The sequence below is a fragment of the Coturnix japonica genome, chromosome 3 (genome assembly GCF_001577835.2).
Source record: "Coturnix japonica isolate 7356 chromosome 3, Coturnix japonica 2.1, whole genome shotgun sequence".
Taxonomy (NCBI): domain Eukaryota; kingdom Metazoa; phylum Chordata; class Aves; order Galliformes; family Phasianidae; genus Coturnix; species Coturnix japonica.
The window spans coordinates 88,790,086-88,811,733 of record NC_029518.1 but is presented as its reverse complement, the minus strand read 5'-3'; the positions used below and the strand labels follow the sequence as shown (position 1 = coordinate 88,811,733).

The 21,648-nt window shown below is 39.5% G+C and overlaps 1 protein-coding gene across 5 annotated transcripts in view; it reads right to left on the bottom strand.

The window, feature by feature from the left end:
- GREB1 (growth regulating estrogen receptor binding 1) overlaps positions 1–21,648 on the bottom strand; it is a 73,940-nt gene that overhangs the window by 4,501 nt on the left and 47,791 nt on the right. For all 5 annotated transcript variants that reach the window (XM_032443689.1, XM_032443691.1, XM_015859465.2 and 2 more), the window contains 12 exons: positions 20,265–20,380; positions 19,382–19,581; positions 18,320–18,409; positions 13,663–14,279; positions 7,226–7,328; positions 6,911–7,069; positions 5,352–5,494; positions 4,857–5,018; positions 3,661–3,865; positions 2,866–3,040; positions 2,114–2,332; positions 429–564 (listed from right to left, as the gene is read on the bottom strand). In XM_032443689.1, coding sequence (XP_032299580.1) covers positions 429–564; positions 2,114–2,332; positions 2,866–3,040; positions 3,661–3,865; positions 4,857–5,018; positions 5,352–5,494; positions 6,911–7,069; positions 7,226–7,328; positions 13,663–14,279; positions 18,320–18,409; positions 19,382–19,581; positions 20,265–20,380 — 2,325 coding nt within the window. The remainder of the gene's footprint in view (positions 1–428; positions 565–2,113; positions 2,333–2,865; positions 3,041–3,660; positions 3,866–4,856; positions 5,019–5,351; positions 5,495–6,910; positions 7,070–7,225; positions 7,329–13,662; positions 14,280–18,319; positions 18,410–19,381; positions 19,582–20,264; positions 20,381–21,648) is intronic.

Below are 21,648 nucleotides of genomic sequence, written 5' to 3'. Positions count from 1 at the left end.
CAATCATCCTGCATTTATCTGAATTCTGGTTTGTACAAAACACATCTCAATCCAAAAATCTAAGACTTATGTAAGAAGAAAAGTCATTTAGACAAACGTATCTGCTACTAAAGATGTTGAGAGATTCAAATAACTGTATTTATATTCATAGAGACTTAGAGGTTTCTTCTTTGATACCAAAGTACTCCAGAAGATGAAATCAGTTGAAGATGAGTAATCAGTACTACAAGCTTACAGTGAATGGTTGTCTATACTGTAAAGTGATATTTTGGGTAATTTTGAAAATTGGATTTTAGGGAAAAAAAGAACCAAACATACCCCATTAATGGCAACGGAATGATGAACCATTAATATCTCAGCTCTCCTGGTTACAGGGTACAAAATGGAAAACAAAACGTTAACAAGGAAGAAGAGGTGTCTGTTCCCACCTTAGATTTAATGTGGAAGGATCTTTGTCCTCCTACTGTGATTTGCTTTTTCATGACGCTGAAGTGATTGAACCGACAAATGAGAAGGCCAGCACTGTGGACACGCAAGTTGAAGTCAACATCATCACAGGTAAATCTAGGAAGAATAAAATCACAGCACTTCAGAGGAAGGCTTTTCATCACAGACTAACAAGTACAAGCACTCAGGGTCTTTGATCAGTACCATATAAAGGAGAGCTGTCAAACATACCAACACTTCATTTAGTAGTAATCAGTCAGAGAAAGAGACTTCAGCTTTGTAATAATAAGTGAGACCAGAGGCAATGATCAGAATGAGTTCAGGAATATCAGAATGAGGGAGGGAACTATTGGGGAGTGAAACAACCAGAAACACAGGGGGAAATGGAAAGAGGAAGGTAGCAAAATGCCAGGGAAACGACACAGGAGTTAAAGCATTTCTTTGCCTCTCAGTACAATAATTCAGTCATGGAGAAAATATATATACAGATTTCCTTGACCAAAATAAGGTCAGTGAAATTAATTCCCTTGACTTCCAAGGAAATGGAAAATATCCTACATTTGATCTGTCAAATGCAAAGAAGTCTGCCTAATCATTTTTCCTTCAGAATACAAATATCTGTTGTTGACAGTAGAACAAAGGGCAATGGGCACAAACTAGAACACAGGAAGTTCCATGTAAACTTGAGGAAAACCTTTGCTGTGACAGTGACAGAGCACTGGAATAGGCTGCACAGACAGTGTCCTTCTCTGGGGATACTGAAGAACCTTCTGGATGCTTTCCTGTGTAACCTACTGTAGGAAACCTGCTATAGCAGGAGGTTGGACTCAATGGTCTCTAGATGCCTCCTTCAATCCCTGCAGTTCTATGATTCTGTGATATCCAGTAATTTTGTTGTATATTCCCCTACAGAAATAATGCAATTTTACAGTAGAGAAAAAAATTATTTGAAGACAAAGACTCTTTTCTTAATCCAACAGAACTGCTGAGACAGAGGAATAAAGTAAGCAGAATGAGGCCAAATATCCTTAAGCTAAATTTGACCTATTTCAACACTAAGATGGAACAGAAGGTAAACTTCTAAAGCTGATAACATTCAAATCCTCTGGCCTTTGGAGAATTCAGCCTGTTCTCCATTTGGAACACAGATTTGTACAGCAAACAGGATAATGTGCAGAACTGTGGGATTAACATCCAAGGCTTGGATTTAAATCAGCCAAGTACTTACTTCAACATTAGATATCCATAAGAAAAATGATATTTTATTATATGTTTTGAAAACCCTCTTTGATTTCAGCAATATTTATTTGGATGCCTGTTATCCCTGACTCCTAGTGTCTCTGTGTTTTAAAACATACCTTTTTCTTTGCCAGCTCAAGCTTGGACTGTCATGTAATGCTTCAACATCAACAGCACCCACATACAGCAATATTGATTAAAGACACAGGCAGGAAATGGATGATGTGGTCTGGCATTCCTGACCTTTCAGCATTGCTGCCCATGCTCATATCATTTTATTTTATTGCACTGTCATTTTCTTCATTAGGAATTCATAATGCTTCATAAGATAATACCACTAGGCTGCCTGAGAGCACCATTCTGTACCAGAAGATGAATGGGAGCAAATTTAAAACGCTCTTTTGAAAGATGTTACAGATTCACTTACCTGTTCTGATTGTATTGAACATTCTGTGTCAGATCAACATTTAGCATAATGAAATCATGTACATGGCAACAGGAGAACGGTTCCTTGATCTCAGCAGTGTTTGTTTTACTGGACCATTTCCTCATCCCAATTAAGGCATAGTGAGTGACATTAGGAGTTGCTTCGATACGCTGCAGAATGTGCTTCAAGGAAACATTCCTTTCGGTCCATGTATAGTCACTACAGCAATTAGAAAATGTGTTGAAATACAGAGAGAATAATAAGAATCAACAGTCCATAGTAGTTACCAGGTAGATGGCTTCAATGATGTATGACTTTACTGCAACTTTTCAACTCTTGTTACAGGGTAGACTCAAAATTTAAGAGTAATTGGTGCTTATGTTGTGGGGACTGATATGTCAGGTCAGAAATTTACCTCAGATCTTCCAAATTATTCACTCAGATTTCCAGACTTTTAAAGTTACCCGGATTTGTACACGTGAATGTCTGTGTTTGCTCAGTGTATGAAAGACTGTTTACAGAACTTGAAATCTGCAGTTCTGGTTTGAACCAGAGTCAAACTATACAGCAAAGGCTGCAGAGCACTTAAATCCTCAGGGACTAAGCATAATAGAAAGCGATTTTTCAAATGGCAAATATTATGCTCTGCTCGCACAGGGTAAAAGTGGAATATGAAACATGTTGTTTTTAAACTGGTATGCAGTGTAAGCTTAAAAGAGATCAGCTGAAAAAGCATGTGGTCTTCTATTTACCTTTTCCTGTCTCCTGAACAATCAACTTCTACTGCATTCCACATAACACAGGAGTCATCTGAAATGACAATGAAAGGCCAAATATCCTGGGGCTTTATACCCAGCTCCTCCTGCCGATTTCGTTCTAGCTCCAAGTTATGATAAGACAGCTCTTTTATCAGGAAGTGTGCCGCACCTGAAACCAAGAATATAATCCATAGGATGAAAAGTAGGGGAGGAAATTGTTTTTAACTTGGAATCCTTTTGAATGGAAAATTTCTGGACTCCAGGGTATGACTCACTCTGAAGACTTCAATGCCCTAACACTCCCCAGAGCCAACATAATGCATCTCTGGCCAAAGTAATGACTGACAGAACCCCACTGGAAAGCATGCAAAATGTAGCCTGATTTCCATGGTAAAGATTTCTTAGTATCTGAAGGGTTGAGTGACTGATCATTTTAACCTAACAGATAGTGCCTCTGCTATCATCTCTTATTGTAAACATCTAGAAATGTGGATTAACATTAACTGAATACCATGGGAGCAATTTCTCTTGACTCTCTATCCTCAGTGCTTGTCACTACCACTGTCTACAAATTGCATCACTAATGCAAGCTGCTGAATATTTCACATATAATATATTAACAGAATCTACCTAAGAGATGTACCTCATTGGTAGGTTCATTAATCTTTACCCATCTCATTTTCCCCCCACACACATCTGAAGCTGTATTAGAGGGCTACATTTCACTGATGAATAGCACCACCTCAACTGCCAAAGTCACATGTCCATGTATTTTTATGTCACACTTACCTACTCCTGCACTGTTGAAAATGCTTGGAAGAACAAGCATAATATGGTTGGGCCAGTACTTCTTATATATGGCCATTTCGTATTCCTTGACAACTAAAACATGCAAATGACTGGCTCCATCCATTGCATGATACAAATTGAAAAGCCCATGTTCGTGACGCCCAGTGGTGGGAGTAAAAGTGGGGCTTTTTATGAAATCTTCACTCTGTAAATAAACAGAGGAGTAAGTTTCTGTATTAAGCTGAATAATGTTTGAAGAACAACCAGGTCCATCAACAGAGTAAATTGGTTTAAGCTCCACTACATTGCTACATTTTAAATCATCTTAGAGTGGTGAATTGGATAGGACTGCTAATTTTGACTGCCCACTATGCATGGACCTTGAGGCTATATCCAGAAAAGGTTCAGATCCATATGACAGAACATGGTAAGAAACGTATTAGTCCAAAACTGTAATGCAAGTCTTCTGACTGGCTATCATCCCATCCTGAATGCATTTAAACTCATTAGGTAATTCCAAGTTTGATAGTATATCTCCATAGTGCCCTGTTTCTACAAACATCCAGGACTATTCCAGTCTGAGGAATTGATTTCAGCCTGATGCCTACCAAGGTTCCTAGGGACCCAAAATGAAAGTATGCCTCTTCACAGCCCTCACAATTACACACTACAATTAAAAATGTCAAAGCACAATATGATGGGTTTAATTCCTGTAAAGTTCTACAAATTTAATTAAAGTATATTGAGATAAATATTTTATAGTAGTTTTATAATCTAGGTTTATATCTCACCGCACTTTTCAAGCTTGTATTAAGGCTGCAGGCACCATTTTAGAGTGGATGAACAGATAAAGAAGAAAAAGGAAATAAACAAAACCACATCTCAGAGGCCAATTGCTGAAACTGTTCTCGCTTTAACACTTTAAACCCATAACCAAAGAACTTTAACCTCAGATAAGAATGTAAATGTGGAAAAAAAAAAAAAAAACAGCCCTGGTAATGAGAAAAAGTAAAAGCTTATTAGCAGCTTGGCAATTTTGTTTCATGTCTCTCTTTCTGGGAGAAAATACAAGCTTAGCATCAGGTCCTTATCATCTCTTGACAGCATGATCAGAAATGTAAAGAATCCTACAATCAATCTTAAAGTAGGTCATGTCTCTCTTCTATATATGGCCACAAATATAATAATTCATCTACCTTATCTGTGACTAGTGGTAGCCTCATGCTTTCCAATTGTCTTCCCGGTTGGCTGAAGACAAAATGATGCTCCTTTGACTTTGGAATGATAAAATGAAGCTGGATCTCTTCTCCCAGCATGGAATAGGAAAAGGCAAATGCATGCAGAGTGGACTCGTAAAGCTGAGGATGGGAAAAAATAGGATTATTCCAGTGGTTAGCATCAAAATTATTTCCTCACCATGATGAATATGTATTCATAACATTACCAAAAACATAACATCCCTCTGAAGCCCCCAGATTATATAAGGAATAGAAACTCTATAGTCCCCAGGTCTGATGTCTAGTCAAGGCAGGCAAACCTCAAGACAAAATAAAACCCATCAATCAGCTCTTTCTTTAATCCATACAAACAACCTGTATGTCAATTTAGCTACAGTGAATAAACACAAAACTGTGTTTGTGTTTTGTCTGCTTCAATTTTTGATCTAAATATTAACGTCTGGAAATCTTTACCTGGTATCTGGGATTGAAACCCATATACTGATGACACTGTTCACAGTGATGGTAGGTGTTGTACGCTGCATATTTGGATAATCTCATTCTAGTTGTTTGACGGTGGGTATACATATCCTCCTGCCTTCTGGTAATGGGTCTGTCTATTAAAAACAGAAACAAAATATATGTAATATATATTCAAGGCCCAAATGTCCCTTGTGACAAATCGTTTCTGTCACTTTAATTAAATTATGGAATGATGGCAAGATTAAATACAGGCAAAACAAAGTATAATTTCATTCTGAGCATTGTAGAGGTAAGTCCATGAACTTGCTGAGGTTGCAGTGTTTCCCTTTGATTGGATTATTATAGGCAATCTTAAAAAGCATTTTCCCCACTATCAGCCCCTAAGTATTGCCATGCATAAGTAGATGTCAGTCAGACTTTGTGCCACATAATATCTGAATCAGTTCCTATGCACTTCACAATTGACCTGTCCAAACACTCTCTCTCTCAAAGTTGGAGAACTTTGACTATAAAGATATTACAAAAGACACTGACAAAAACCTCGCTGAAGTCAAGATAAAACCATTGATCTTCCTTTGTCCATCCTGCCAGTCATCTCATGATAAAAGGCAATTAGGTTTGCCAGTCATTATTTGCGTATGATAGTTCCATGCTAGCTGTTCTCAGTCACTGTCCTGTTCTTTATGGCCCAGGACATGATTTGCAGGAGGGTTGGATCCATAATTGTTTTGTGGACTGAGAGTAGGCTGGATAGGCAATAATTGCTTTGACTTCCTTCTTTTCCTGAAAAAGAAAGGCAATGATATTTGCCTTTTTTCAATCACCAGGAATCTCCAACCATTGTCGTTGCCTTTTAAAGGTGTGACGTTGGTGAGCTCTCTTGGCATGCTTGGATGCATCCCACCCAGTCCTATGTATGTCCAGCTGGCTTATATATGGGACCACAGTAAGATAAGACAGTTTCACCTGGCCGTTTTCATTTATTATTTGCCTGTAAGCTAGATGAGTGTTACAGCCCACAGAGAGACAAACACATCTAGCCTGAAATCCACATGCCCTAATATAAATGCATACTTTAGATAAAGTTTACTTTAGAAGTGCTTATTTCTAATGAAGAATTATTAAAGGAGTCTAGAGGACTAATTTACACCTTAATACTATAGAAATTAAATCTGAGCAGATAAATATCACCGTTTCCAAACCTAAACCAAATAAACTTGTAAAGATCTCTAAGAACATAAAGTACGTAAATAACAGATAAGTCACTTAATTGCTATAAATTGAACAAGTTTACAATAGAAAACATTAAAATACTCACTTTTTATGGGATCAGAGTGTTTTTAATGAAACTATCTCTTTAATATGCCATAAAATATTAATAAGGCTCGTAATCTAGGGTTTCATCCAACAAACTACAAATCTTTTTTCAATTATTATTTAGTCAACTGCAATTCTGATGGTTTTACGCTGTTTAAAAGTCAACACAATTCAGGTGTTAAAACCAAATGAATGCATGTATGTGTAACGTTCTAGATTTTTCAGATTCTAACCTTCACTGTTCACAGTCTGAAGTTTGGAACAAATCAGACTTGCATCTTCATATTTTGGGTCATGGATAGTATAGTCAAATGGGATCTTCTTTAACGTCTCCAAATCTGGCCATGTATCTCCAGGCTGATGGTAGCATTGATCTGATTCTTCTTTTATGCCTACAAAATTATTGAAAAAATAAAAATTAATGGAATTACAATTGCAAATATTCCTTTCATTACTATAGAATGTTTTGCAATGACAAACAAGCCTATAAATGCTCCAGAAGCAAATTATATCTGTGTTTGTTTATATTATTTATAACAAGAACTTACTAATGTTGATTTCTTCCTCATCATAAACATCCACTTCTGTCAGCCTGATCAGCATTCTGGACAAAATACTGAGGAACTGCAGATAGGCACCTGTTTTCCCTATCTGTAAATATACAAATCAGAAAATACAAAACTTTCATTTTCATCTGGAAATTGCAGCTGAAGTGAAACCAAATATTAATATTTAGTTGTTTGCATATCTCTATACTTTCCTATTCCTAACCACAAATTTTATGCTCAAGTGCGTGATGTCTTCATGCTCTTCATGCAGGAATTTACTTTGGAAAATGCATTTTGTATCACAGGTCTAATCATAAGTCAGCAAACTTGAATTTTCTCTTTTGCTAAGTTGGCAGCGAACATTTAAAAATCCATATAAACTCATAAAATGTTCTAAGAACAATCCACGTGATGTAAAACAACAAAAGAATTATTTCAACCCTTTTGTATTTGCACAGTTCATCAGCACACTGAGGGCTGTTGAAGTACCCTGAAGGAAGAAGTGACAAACCTTTACTAGAGAACTTGTCCAAGCCACATCCACTGCCAGAGGACATGGCATACATGATAACGCACTGTTCTACCTCTTTTGCTGACAAGGTATTATTTTACTTCCAGTGTTCTCAAATACTTGTTAAAAGCTTGTTTTAAAATTACTTTGTTTGCTACTTTGAACTTCTGTTTCTACCCCACCAACACAAAACATGTATTTTCTCTTCCTTACACCCAATTGTTTTGTTATCCTTTTGTAGCTTTTTCAGCCACAGCCAGTGTTTTACTCAGTTAATTGCTCAGTGTCTTCTGTATAAAGTTTATTGATCATATGAGGAAATGATGCTGTTACACTTTAAAAGGAAGCAGTACAGAAAGGGTTTCAATGAGAAAAAAAGAGATCTGCAAACCCATTTCATTCTGACAGAATAGAGAGTGAAGTCAACTGATAGATCAGTGGCAGCATGCTCTCCTTCTGCAACTGAACAATTACAAATAGTGCTGGACTTAATACTTCCCATACTTCAAGTAGCTTTTTCGTTTTCTTTCAACACTTGAGTCTCTGAAGATGGAACAAGAGCAAGTAAACATCTGTTTTTGTCAAAGTTCATCCCCGTTACTTTCAGTAAATCAGACTGCACTTGAATGAGTGTTTGGCAAAGGTAGAAAAGGTTTTCCTTTTCCCTGCTGAGGGTAAAATAAGTTTGTAGCCCTTGTGTTAGCACACAACTCCACGTTGTCCAGGGGTAATACAGGAAGAAGTTACTTTCCATTGGAGCATAGACACACGGGCAAGATGTTTCTAGTTCCCAGTCTGAGTTTTCATATAAAATCCATTGAGACTCATGAGAATCTTTCTACAAACCTTGGAACATAGCTCTAAACTTCAATTAAATAGTTGTTTATTGGTAAGCAAGGCAAAACTTCTTTATTCTCCACATTGGTGGCAATTTTGATGCTACTTTGTTTTATTAGAATGTATTTTCTACATTTTTTTCTCATAGCTGAGATTACATTTCTATGCCATTATGAATGCACTCTTTTTACATGCCTGCCACCATCCTTTGATTAAACATTAGGTGGCCTGATAGATTAAGAGCTCCGTAATTTTGAACAAACGAGAGAGAGATTGTCAAAAATACTGAGCTGTCATTCCTAACCTGTTTGAAATGTATTCTTAGAATTGTCAACAGGCTGAAAGCCTTACTTTTCCCCTTCAGAAACCATCTAAAACTTGCTCTATCAAAAATCATTTTTTGTTAGCTCAGGAAACAGGTTTCTACCAATGGTTTTCAACAATACATCTGGGGTCAGCAGAGTAACCCTAAATTGGACTTAGATGAAAGGTAGCAATTGTCTATTAATTCAAATATACAAAGCAGTAGGGTCACAAATTGAAAATGCTGGAAACTACAGGATTAAAAATATTGGTCCCTGACCAGGAAACTAAAACATAAGTACTTTTGATATTCCAGGCATCACATCATACCTAATCTCATTATCTGTCACCTGAAAACTGTACAATATAGTACTGAGCTTTACGAACTGCTAGGTATTAGCAGCACCGTATGGAAAATGCTGGTGGGAGCAGGCAGAAATATCTCATTTTCAGACTGCTTCTCTGCAGGCAGAAAACCCTGATTGAACACTTGACAGCATTCTTACTTTGACTCCCCTTACTCATGTATTTGCCTGCATTTTCTGCTGAAGAAATAAGTTGGTGAAATACAGAACTCTTTTCTCAGTTCACGTAGAGAGCAAAAGATAATAGAAAAAATGACTTCTACTTAACAATCAATGTTTGCTCCAGAAGGGAAGAAACTTGAAAATCTGCATTTATAGTACACTTAAATGTGCCTTTAAACTCAATGATATAATTCTATGGTTCTAATATTGTTTTTTATGTACCATTGCTTGACCAGATGAAAATGCATGGAGTGTCTTTGTTTGCTTGAAAGTCTTTTCACACAGTTGCCAGATCTCTCCAAAGAGTTCTTGTCTCATATGTTAACACCCTTCTTTTGGATCAGTTTTCTGGGGCATCCGCAAAGAGATGCTGCAAGCAGGATAAGTCACCAGGGGGTCATACCTTGTCAAATAATTGAAGTATTACTCTAATTTGTCTCTGGGTATCTGAATTTGAAAGACAGAAGACTGATGAATTCGAATTTGAAGGAGGACATCACAGAAGACTAAGTTGCAAAAATCTCATATTTTGAGAAAACTTCCAATAATTGAGGAATGTGGATCCTTTAAAGATTTAGCATTTTGGTTTCTATTTTCATCCTAAATGCAAGGCATGATTTTGTGAGATACTAAGAACGTGCTTACTCTGCAGGTCTTCATTCATGAAGACTGAAGATTACAAGAGCAAGAAGACAGAACATGAATTTAAATTCTTCCCACAGAAAATTCCTGAGGACAAAGGTTCATCTTTTGTGTCAAAGTCCCACGGTGCCTATGGGAGTTGAGGCTGTTAAAAGATTTTGATTGCTGAATTGTATTTTCCATAGATATCTATAATAAACTGAAAACAAACTAAGAACTGGAGACTGAGAGAATCCAGTCAGAAAAATTAGATGCGTGTCTTCATGCTTATGCATAAAAAGGTCATCCAAAGGTGCTGTTGTAGCAGGTCTAAGAGAAATGACTTTTCATTTTTAACTTGTTCCAGTCATTAGACATGAGGAACACTAGAAGGACTTTATTATTCTCGCGTGTTTCTAGAAAGTACCACCTGATAACAATCTTTGCATTTGGAGTAATATGGCAAAAGGGGAAATAATTCCATAAGGCTTTTATACTTTAATTTCCAAGGGAGATAGTTCTTCACATACCACAGCAGTGGTTTTCAGACTGTGGTCTGCGAACCAGTGTTGATTCATAGAAAATATTCAGATGGTCCACAGACAGTTGGTCAAGTGGTGCTGAGTCTTCTTGTTTCCACTTGCTATGTTCTGCTAAAAGACAGCTAACAAAAGATATATTAAAAATTTCCCTAGTACCTTTATTACAAAAGAAGAATGGCATTTAAGCCCACTGTAGTAAAATTTTAGTAAAAGGAGAAGAGACCCAAACAGTATGGGCAGCACTTTTATTTCTCAGGAAATGTCTTAAGATGATTTTCATTCCCCTAGAGAACTTCTAGGATCAGGAATGTGCAGTCACTTACAGACTACAAGCAACTTCCCTACCTATGGAAAGTCTGGTTCTAGCTCTACAATATTCAGGTAAAAAAACAACAGAAGAAAAACATTTCAGTGAGTTTACAATTCCTGATAGGCATTTTGTTCAGTGTTGTACATTTCTACTCATAGCTATGATACTCATTCATACTCACTAAGCAATGTCTTAGCTGCATGATCCAATGCAACACTAGGAAATAACCCACACTGGGGATATAAAACGATAGAATCATATAGAAAAGGCCTCTAAGATTATCTAGTTCAACCATCCACTTACCAGTGATACTGCCCACTAAACCACATCTACCATTTCCTTAAACACCTCCAGGGACAGTGATTCAACCACCACCTTGGGCAGCCCATTTCAGTGCCCGACCTCTCTTTCTGAGAAGAAATTCTTCCTAATATCCAACCTGAACTTCCCTGGCATAACTTGAGGCCATTCCCTCAAGTCCTGTAACTGGTTAAGTGAGAAAAGAGCTTGACTCCCACCTCACCACAACCTCCATTCAGGGAGCTGTAGAAACCAATAAGGTCTCCTCTGAGCCTCCTCCTCTCCAGACTGAACAATCACAATTCCTTCAGCCACTTCTCATTAAACTTGTGCAGAGCCCTCAACAGATTTGTTGCCCTTCTCAGGACACACTGCAGGGCATTTATGTCCTTCTCATGGCAAGAGGCCCAAAACTGAATGCAATACTTGAGATGAGGCCTCCTCAGAGCTCCGTACACAGGGATTACTTTCCTGCTCCTGCTGACTGCACTATTTCTGATACAAGACAGGATGCCATTGGCCTTTTTAGCACTGCTGACTCATGTTTGGCCTAGCACTGACCAGCAATTCCATATCCTTTTCCTCTGTGCAGCTTTCCAGTCACTCTGATCCAAGCCTGTAGCGTTGTCTGGTGTTGCGACAAAAATGCAGGGCCCAATAGATTGTCTTATTGAATTTCATCCCATTGGCCTCAGACCATCAATCCAACCTGTCCAGATCCCTCAGAATGGCCTTCCTACACTTCCCCACATCTTGGAATTGTCTGCTAACTTACAGGGGATGCACTAAATGCCATCATCCAGATCATTAGTATTTAAACAAGACAGGCCCAAATTCTGACCCTTGGGGACGAGTAGCTAGCTAGATTTAACTCCATTCATCACCACTTTCTAGTCTCAGCCTTCCATCCAGTTCTTCATCCAGCAAAGAGTGTACCTGATTAAGACATGGGCTGCCAGCTTCTTCAGATAACTGCAGAGAGGATGGAATTTCATAAAGAAAGTGACATTAAAGGTGAGATTCACTGCTCTACAGAGGGCCCCGCAAGAGCCCTGTTCCATAGTTGAAAAAGGGTTCCATTTGATAGTTAAAGGTGGTGAATATCATATACCGTGGTAGGGAGCTAATGAATAAACAAGCTGCTTGTCTCGATATAATTAGCTAAATGTCACATCATGTGTTAAACAACAAATCCTTCTGATGGATATGTAGTGTGCTCTCAGAGGTCTCTGAATGACTATTCTGAGAAACACAGGTTTACATCTGAGACCCTAAACCGTATGTTTTACAATCAAATGAATACTAAAGCAGTATTTACATATCAGTAAATCTGAATATTTAGGGTGTCTTTGGGAGCTGTGATATGTATACAGACAAAATTCTACAAGAAAATTGTCACAGCTTATGTTTTTCTTAGACATGGATGTCAACAACCTGCCCAAACATGGGCAATTTATATCAAAGGAATTGAGAGTATCATATAACTTCTAATCAGAGAACATTTTGGAATTCTTTGCACATTACAGTAACACTTGAAGGAAGTTTCAATATGAAAAGCCCAGTTATGCTCTGTATTATGGAAAATTATTTGATAAATAGCAATATATAGTTTCCTTCTTCAGTCGATAAGCAGAAATAGATGGATCATACAGCAAGTAACGGCAGGTAACTATCTTTAGATGAATTTTTTGTTGATGCTAAAACAGGAAACATGAGTCTTTGCTTTCATTTGATTTATCCTTTCTGACTTCTGATGTTCCTGTGATATAAATGTGCTCATAGGCATTTGTACTCATTGCTTGGTACTTCAGCTGAACCCTAGAGGCGCAGTATCAGACTAAGTATGTAACATGCGTACTGAACTAGGAGATGACTTATTCAGAGAACTTAAAGGACAAACAAGGGACTTTAGAGGACAATACCCATTTTCATGCATGTTTTAAAATAATTTACAAACCCTTGGCTGGTATTCACCTTGTAAATAAATCTCTGTTAATGTTGAACATGCAAGAAGTCCTGTGCTATTTACAACAGCTTCTATATTTCTGTCTGTCATGTGGAGGAAACAGAAAGTACCTCAATTGCAAACTTCCAGCTATCTTTAGATTGATCCTGGGAAAGTGGTTTTGATCTTTGATCTTTATTTAAAATGTAAATGCTTATTCATCTTTGACAAACAGAAATGATCCATGAAATCTATCTCCTGAGCAAGCTCAGGCAGATTTTTAAAAGCATTTTAATGGAAAAAGACTGACAGAAAATGAATACTGCTCCAGATTCATTGCCTTTGAACTCAAACTAACAGTAAAGAATGAAAGATCATTTTATTAGGAGGAAGTTGGGAAATAAAGAAATAAAATATAAGCAGCTTACTCTCCATTTAAAAAGTGTTTCGAGTACGAATAATAACGAATACTCTATTTTTGTAGTTTATGATAAAACTGAATAACATAAATGGATGATAATACCTTGGTCTTATTACACACCTGTGGTGGCCCGCTCAGCAGCAGCCTCCTTGGGTGAAAGGTGTCCATTCTGCCCTCGTTTCTATTATTGTAGTCCATATGGATTGGCTTGGGCACTGTCCATTGGCGGTAGTATAGAGACTGCTCCGTGCAAGTCATCATCTTACTCATAAGAGGACGAAAAGAACTTGCCCACATCACAGAGTGGTAAGGCAGGAGGGAAGATGATTTGGGAAGTCCACTGCTGTCCGTAGAGGTAATAAGGTCATAAACCAGTTTGGGCAGGAAAACTATGGGAGGCTGTTTTGATGATTTAGTCATGGAGCATTGAGAGGTCTGTAAGATGAAGGAGTTATGAGTAGGTGCAGAGGAGGAAGAAGAGGAAGAGAAAGGTGAGGAGGTTGAGGAGGTGATGGAAATTTGGGCACTTTTTATGTTTTGTTTTGTATCAAGTTGTTCACTTCCTGATGATAAGTGTTTGCTGGTTGCTGTTTGTGCCCCCTTGTCTACCGTCTGCTTCTGCCTTTCATGGTTATTTGTGGTTTCTTCAGTGCTGTTACTCAGGACTTGGTGGGGGGATTTTGCTCTGTCTCCTGCTGTTACTAAAGGAGGAGATGGCTCACTGCAGAATGCTGTAACTAAAAGAAAAATTGTATTTCAATATAATATAATATTTCAATATAAGTGCAATAATCCCAGCTAGTCAATGACATGGTGGAACACAGAAAAAAGGCTTAGATACAGTACCTGCTGAATAATGCAACCCCACCCCTGTTCCTGCTATCTTTCAGCTTACTCATACAGAAAGTCTTAATGGGATTAGTTGGGAGTATTTGTCTCAACACAGCAAGTGCTTTTCCAAGAACTTATGTTCATAGGAAAGGTGTGATCGACCTGTCCTTTCCTCATCCATTCCCTTTTTGAGTCAGAAGTTCATCAGATACCTTAATCGCTCCAGACCACTATAAAATTCTGTAAACGTTTGTTTAAAAGGGTGAAAGTCAATTAGTACTTGTGGGCTCCTATCCCATAAAACTACAGAAATGTCCACACAGAAACAGTCCTAAGCTCTGAGTCAGCTCTGGTTCCACACTCATGTTTGTGATTCTGGAACACCTAGCCTGACATAATATAACCCAGCTCTCAAGACATTGGTGCTATGAACCCATCTACACAGCCTTTGGTCAGCTCAGAAACTGAGCTCATCAAGACTGGCTTTGACCATCACATAGACACAGCTCACAGCTCTTTGCTAATTATCTGAAAAATTGTGTACTTTTATTTATATATTTGAACTATATGGTTTCTTGAGAGTTTAAGGCTTTGTTTTAAGTGGCTCTGAACATCTTTAATCTCAATAACTTCCAAAAAGGAGATGCAAAGACTGTGCAGCCCTCGGAGCAGTCTGAAAGCTGGCTCAGGAATCAGTCCCCTATTGTCAACAAGAACGTCTGTCTGAAGCTAGACACAGAAAAAAGCAGCTTTACATTCCTATTGAATAGAAAATTATGTTTTCTCAAACAAACAAACAAAAAATAGCAACAAACAAATTTTGAACTAATAAGACAGTCTGTAGTTTCTCTTGGTCTCAAGAAATGGCAAGAGATCCTAGTTGCAGATGTTAATCTAAAGCGGCCACCAAACGATGTTTGCAACGAAGAACTGAGCAGCAGTATGAATGATTTCAAGAAACCACTGTAACATCCTGCAGAATATCAGTATCCCAGAGCACAAGGAAAAAAGCAGGGGAAAAAAAGAGGCAAATTCAGGCCACACAGCCACATGCAGGCCATAGGGATCCTGCAGAATTGAAGAACAAACTCTAAAGAAGAAAAGACGTTTTTTAATATTCAAGTGGTTAAAAATCTTACAAAAAATGTCTTCAAATCTTGTCTTTTTCTTTCCTGTAGAGAAGAAACCATGGCTAAATATGCATGTCAGCATGGTGAAAACTACAAGCAGGTCAAAAAGAAGGTATTGTGACTGAAATGAAGCAATAGGATTTGAAGCTGCAGGACACTTCAGCTGACTTCAAGCTTCTCAATGGAATGCTGGCCAAGATCCCCTGGCGCGCTGCCCTCAAAGATAAGGATGGTTTGAGGAGAGCTGGCTACTGTTCAAGGATGCCCTCCTGGCAGACAAGAGGTCTCCATTCCCCTGAATAAGAAAGTGGGCAGGAGAGGTAGAAAACGGCATGGCTCAGCAAGGACCTGCTAAGAGAACTGAGGGTGAAGAAAGGGGTGTACAAGCTCTGGAAACAAGGCTGTGTCACCCGGGAAGAATACAGGGATGCCGTCCGAACTTTGCAGACGTGGGATCAGGAAAGCCAAGGCGCAGGCAGAAACTGAACTTGCGGAGGGACGTGAAAAACAATAAGAAAACTTTCTACAGGTACATTGGCCAGAAGAGACAGGCCAAAATGGGCGTACCTACTCTGGTAAATTTAAAGGAGAAATGGCTTCAACAGATGAAGAGAAGCTGAGGTGCTGAATGAGTTTCTTCACCTCGGTCTTTCACTGGTGGCCAGGATTCTAGTCTTTTTCACGTCCCTAAGTCTTGCACCCCCATACCTCCATGTGGGGACCAAGGAGGTAAATCCCTCCCCACTGTAAGGGTAGAGCAAGTCCGAGAGTGCCTTTAGACTGAATGAGTATAAGTCTATGGGCGCCAGATGGCGTGCATCCCAGGGTCCTGAAGGAGCTGGCTGAGGTGGTTGCTGAGCCGCTCTCCATCATATTTGAGAAGTCATGGCTGTCATGTGAGGTCCCGGATGATTGAGGAAGGGTCACGTCACTCCCATTTACAAGAAGGGGAGCAGGGAGGACCCAGGGAACTACAGGCCGGTGAGTCTCACCTCTGTGCCTGGGAAGATTATGGAACAGATCCTCCTGGACAACATGCTTGATCACATAAAGAACGAGCATGTGATCCGAGACAGCCAGCATGGCTTCACCAGGGGAGTCATGCTTAACTCAATCTTGTGGCCTTCTATGATGGGAGTGACGGCGGTGGTGGACGAAGGGAAGGCGACCGATGTCATTACCTGGACCTGAGCAAGGCCTTTGACATGGTCCCCCATCACTCCTCATCTCCAATTGGAGGGAGGTGGATTTATGGGTGGACAACTAGCATGGATAAGCAAGATTGGTTGAAAGGCCGCAGGACAGAGGGTGGTGAGTACATCTACTATGTCCAGGTGGAGGCCGGAACGAGCGGTGTCCCTCAAGGGTCTTGTCTTGGGACCGGTGCTCTTTAACATTCTTTATAATGACATCGATGAGGGAATGGAGTGCACCCTCAGCAAGTTTGCTGATGACACCAAGCTGGAGTGGTGCAGGTCGATACGGTGGAGGGAACGGATGCCATTCAGAGGGACCTGGACAGGCTGGAAAGCTGGGCTCGGGTGAACCTAATTGAGTTCAACCGGCAAAGTGCAAGGTTGCACGTGTTGGGGGCCTTGGAGAACCCAGGCATAGCCTAGAATGAGCCAGCCTTTGGCCGCACGCGCAGTGTGTCCCTTGAGTTAGCAGTCACTTGCGGCTAGAAAAACGACACTAGGGAGGTCTGATAGATCGAGAACTTAAGCTGAGCCTAGCAGTGCGCTTGGCAGCCCGGGAAAGACAATGGGATCCTGGGCTCCATCAGGAGGGGGTGGTCAGCAGGGTAGGGAGGTGAATCGTCCCTCTCTACTCTGCTCTTCTGTGAGCGCCCCATTGGAGTTACTGTGTCCAGGTGTGGAGCCCTCAGTACAAAAAAAGGATATGGAGATTTTGGAAAGGGTGCCAGAGGAGGGCCACAAAGATGATCCAGGGGGGCGGAGACCTCCCCTATGAGGAAGGCTCAGGGAGTTGGGTTTTTCAGCTTGGAGAAAGAGAAGGTTGCGGGCAGGTGCCTCATTGAGCCTTTCAGTACCTGAAGGGAATTCTCCCAGGAAGGGAGTTAAATACTTTCGAAGGTGCTGATAACAGCAGGACACGGGGAAATGGTTTTTAAGTTTGAAGGCAGGGAAGGATTTAGGTTGGATGTTAGGGGAAAGTTTCTTTACTAGAAAGAGTGGTTAGGCCGGAAACAGGCTGCCCTAGTGAGGTTGGGATGCCCCGTCCTTGGAGGTGTTCAAGGCCAGGTTGGACGGGGCCCTGGGCAACCTGATCTAGTAAATGTGTATGTTTGGTGGCCCTGCTGGGCAGGGGGGTTGGAGCTACATGATCCTTGAGGTCCCTTCCAACCCGGGTAATTCTGTGATTCTGTGATTCTGTGTGATTCTGTGACACTGCAACACCTACATAACAGTTTGTCTTCTGAACTTTCAGTCAACTCTCCCCCTAATATTATCTGCATTGAAAAACATGCAAATAAACATTGCCACATGCATCAATATGTAGATTAAAAAGGAAACAAAGATTTAAGAAAAAAGATCCACCTCCAAAGTAGCTTCCAAACAGTGCAGACTTAATGAGTGAACATTCCAGAGCAAAACAAAAAAGAGAAAAACACAAGACTGAGAATTCTTTTCTTCCTATGGATTTCCTAAGGATTATTTAAAACTGTTAAATTGCCATAGCTTCAATGAACACTCAGTACTAACAGAGGATTCAAACCTAAGTGTCACACGTTAAAGGAGTGCCTGTTTTAGGTACCCTGTCCTTATAGCTTAATAGAGATAAACTTAAGGACTTACTGGAAGCTTTTGAAGAGAGAGATGAAGATGCAGAGTCATGGGAATGAGATCTTTCTCTTTTCATAGGACTTCTCTTTTCTGAAGTAGAACCTGTTTCATGAATAGTAGTAGAGGAAACCAAAAACAAAGCATAATTAAAATAATACTGTAAGAAGCAATGGCTTTACTGTTGTTATAAAGAAGAGCACACAAGTTTGGATGGGACCCTGGGCATTCAGGTCTGGTGTGTGGCAAACCTGCCCATGGCAGGGGGTTGGAACTGGTTGGTCTTTAAGGTTCCTTCCGATCTAAGCCACAAGTCTATGGTTTGTCTGGATTGTGTCCTCCTTCTGATACTGCATTCAATGTGTTCCTACCGTGCAGCATTGGATCAACATATAATATAATCCAATTATGCTGAACTGCAGTAAACTTACAAAATAAATTCTGCTGACAGGAGCTGACTGGTCACAACCGTGTTTTACCTTTCATACTCATCCAGTGTCAGTGAAACCAATTGACAAAGAGCGCTATTTTGTCGGTGTGTTATGAACTACCTCCTACCCATTACTTAACTGATTTGTGGACAAATTATATCTCAGCTTTTGATGATGACAGTCCCTCAGAGGAATTTGCCTGAGGTTCCTAACTTAGGCTTGTGTGCCAAAATGTTTTTTTTTTCCATGCAGTTTACCAATAATAAGCATAGGCAAAAAGCACTGCACTAAGCCTATCATCTTAGCTAATGTTCTAAATTGGACTCCACAGGAGCATACCATACTTCAGAGACCAGGAGAGCAGCCTTATAACTCAGATGACTAACCTCAGTTCAACTTTGCCTCAAATTACACCAACTTACTTCGGCTAAATGGACAGAAATACTCATCACACCTAAGGCAGGCCACTCAAGAAATATCCTCACCAACTCTACCATTTCAGTGAGTCCAAAGACAGACAATACACAGGAAAACTTGAAACCTGTTCCTAATTTTCTACTATTTCACATTTTTTCTAATATATCACGTGCATTTTTCCAATACAACTCAATCTCTTTACACCTCTTACTGTCAGTGGTAGCAGTACCTTCTGTTGCTATTTCTTCATCTTCGTTATCTGTGCTGCTTAGTTTCTCTGGATCACTTTCTAACACATCATTCACAACTGCTTTCTCGGTGTGAATTTCTGAGCTCACAAAGTATGCTGCCAAACCAAGCTCTTGCTCCAAGGTCGTCCTTACTAAAGAAGATGAATTTATTAAACGTAGGTCACAGTATCTCAGCGATCTGAAGAGAAACAGATGACATAATATGAAAACTCACTGTACTCTATTTCTTTTCCAGACACAGCCAAAGGGGAATACTTTTTTTTACAATCTGCTTAAGCTATGTATGAGATAGAAGCTGGTAGATCTTTGGTGTTTAACAAGTTTTCCATTATGGTGCATACAGTTTTATTATTCTTAATCCAGTTAAGCAGTTTAATCAGGTGCATTGAACGTTAGCATCAACACAGGAAAAAAAGTTATCATTTTGGATTCAACTGAATCCAAATGGTGCTATTTTAGTGGTACAAGGGCATCTTGTTTGCCTTCCAGCTTCAACTCCAGAAGGCACAGACCTCTCCACATATACTGCTGGATATACAGCAGTATCCTGCAGATATCTCAGCTAACTTGATGTATCCAAAGTAGCTATCGATATTTCTTTTTTTACATACCCTTATAGCATGACAACTCATAATATTTTTAAGGTGCTCGTATCTTGCTATAAGCAGGAGATTGTTACTAACAATGTTTTTTTTTTATTTATTTGTAATATAAAAATTAAAAAATAAAAATAAAATGGAAAAGAATCATCTTGACACTGAAATGTTTTCTTTCCAGCAAGTACCTAAACAGTTAATTTTTAGCCATTCAATAAGCAATGGACAAAAAAACGCCCACTGAGAAAACACCAGACCTACTTACCGTGGTAATGACTCCCCTTGTGGATCCATACCACTGAATATTAATATACAGGGTAAACCTTCCAGTTCCAAGTAGGTCTGTGGCCTCCAATCTACATCTTCAATTTTCTGCCAGACCTGCACAAGAGTGACTATTGAATATACTGATATGGCACAAATGAACATACATTATATCATCCATTTTTTAAATTGACTTATACATTGGGTGGATGTTCCACCAAAGTAAGCTACATGGCAGAGCCAATTTCAACACAGGTAGACTGCACAGTTCCTGAAGAGTTATAGGTAGCAGTCTGCCTGATGTAAACCTAAGGAGATCAGGACAGTATGTTCTGGCCTGAAAAGTCTCCCTGTCTCCCAGCAGCATAGCGCTAGTGCCAAGGCATGCATGGGTACAGTGGATATGGTACATCAGGCAATAAAGACAAGTAGGAGCTTCTTGGGAGAGAAGGGGTTGCTTCTTGTGGTACATAAATTACAGGTGTTTGAGTTCAAGAAGGGAAATGAGCAAGGAATGAGGCTGTTTCACCTTAGAGGAATAGAAGGAAGCTGGAAGTATTGAAACTTTGAACATGCACATTACACTGTCCTCAATACCCCCTGAAGTCTCCTACTCTCCACAAAAGTTGTCAATTTTCCAAATAATATAATGAGAAATTTGATAACTAGTTCTGTCATTTGAGTGTTTAGCATCAGGTTATACTGCATTACTCGCACCATCCAATACTTTCTGCTGTGAAACTGACCTACAGATAAGGAATACACAGCAGGAACAATAGTATGACAGTAGCACTTCTGCCATTTGTACACTTACTACCACTATTGTGCAAGTCTGGGAAGACAAATAGGATGTGATTTAGAATACTGATTTTTCCGAAAAAGTTATTCATGACACAGTACAGTGAGAATTAATGGATATCAAATGACTGTCTAACATATCAAATTAAGCACAGAACAGTGTAATATACATTTTTACTTTAGCAAACGGATGGCAATGTTATGAAGAGTAAGGAAATATCAGAGCCTTTTGTTACACAGATGACTCGAGATTCTGGACCTACAGGGTATAAATGAATCTTTGAAATAACACATGGTCCAGAAAGAATTGAGTCTGGGGCTGTGAATTATAGACCCACAGCCAGCATCACCAGTTTGGTGCCTTTATGCCATCTGCTGGTGAGAAGAATAATATAAATCTTCACTGCAGAAAATCTGTGCAACAATGACTTTGTGAGAAAATTGTGACAGCTCTGTGTGTCTGTTTTCCCTATAGCTATACATAAAAGCAGTGCAGCTGTTTGGAAGGGATGTTGCAGGAAGCCAAGCTCTAGCTCTATTGGTTACTATTCAGCTGAGTAACCATTGGTAGGACAGTAAAGGAATCA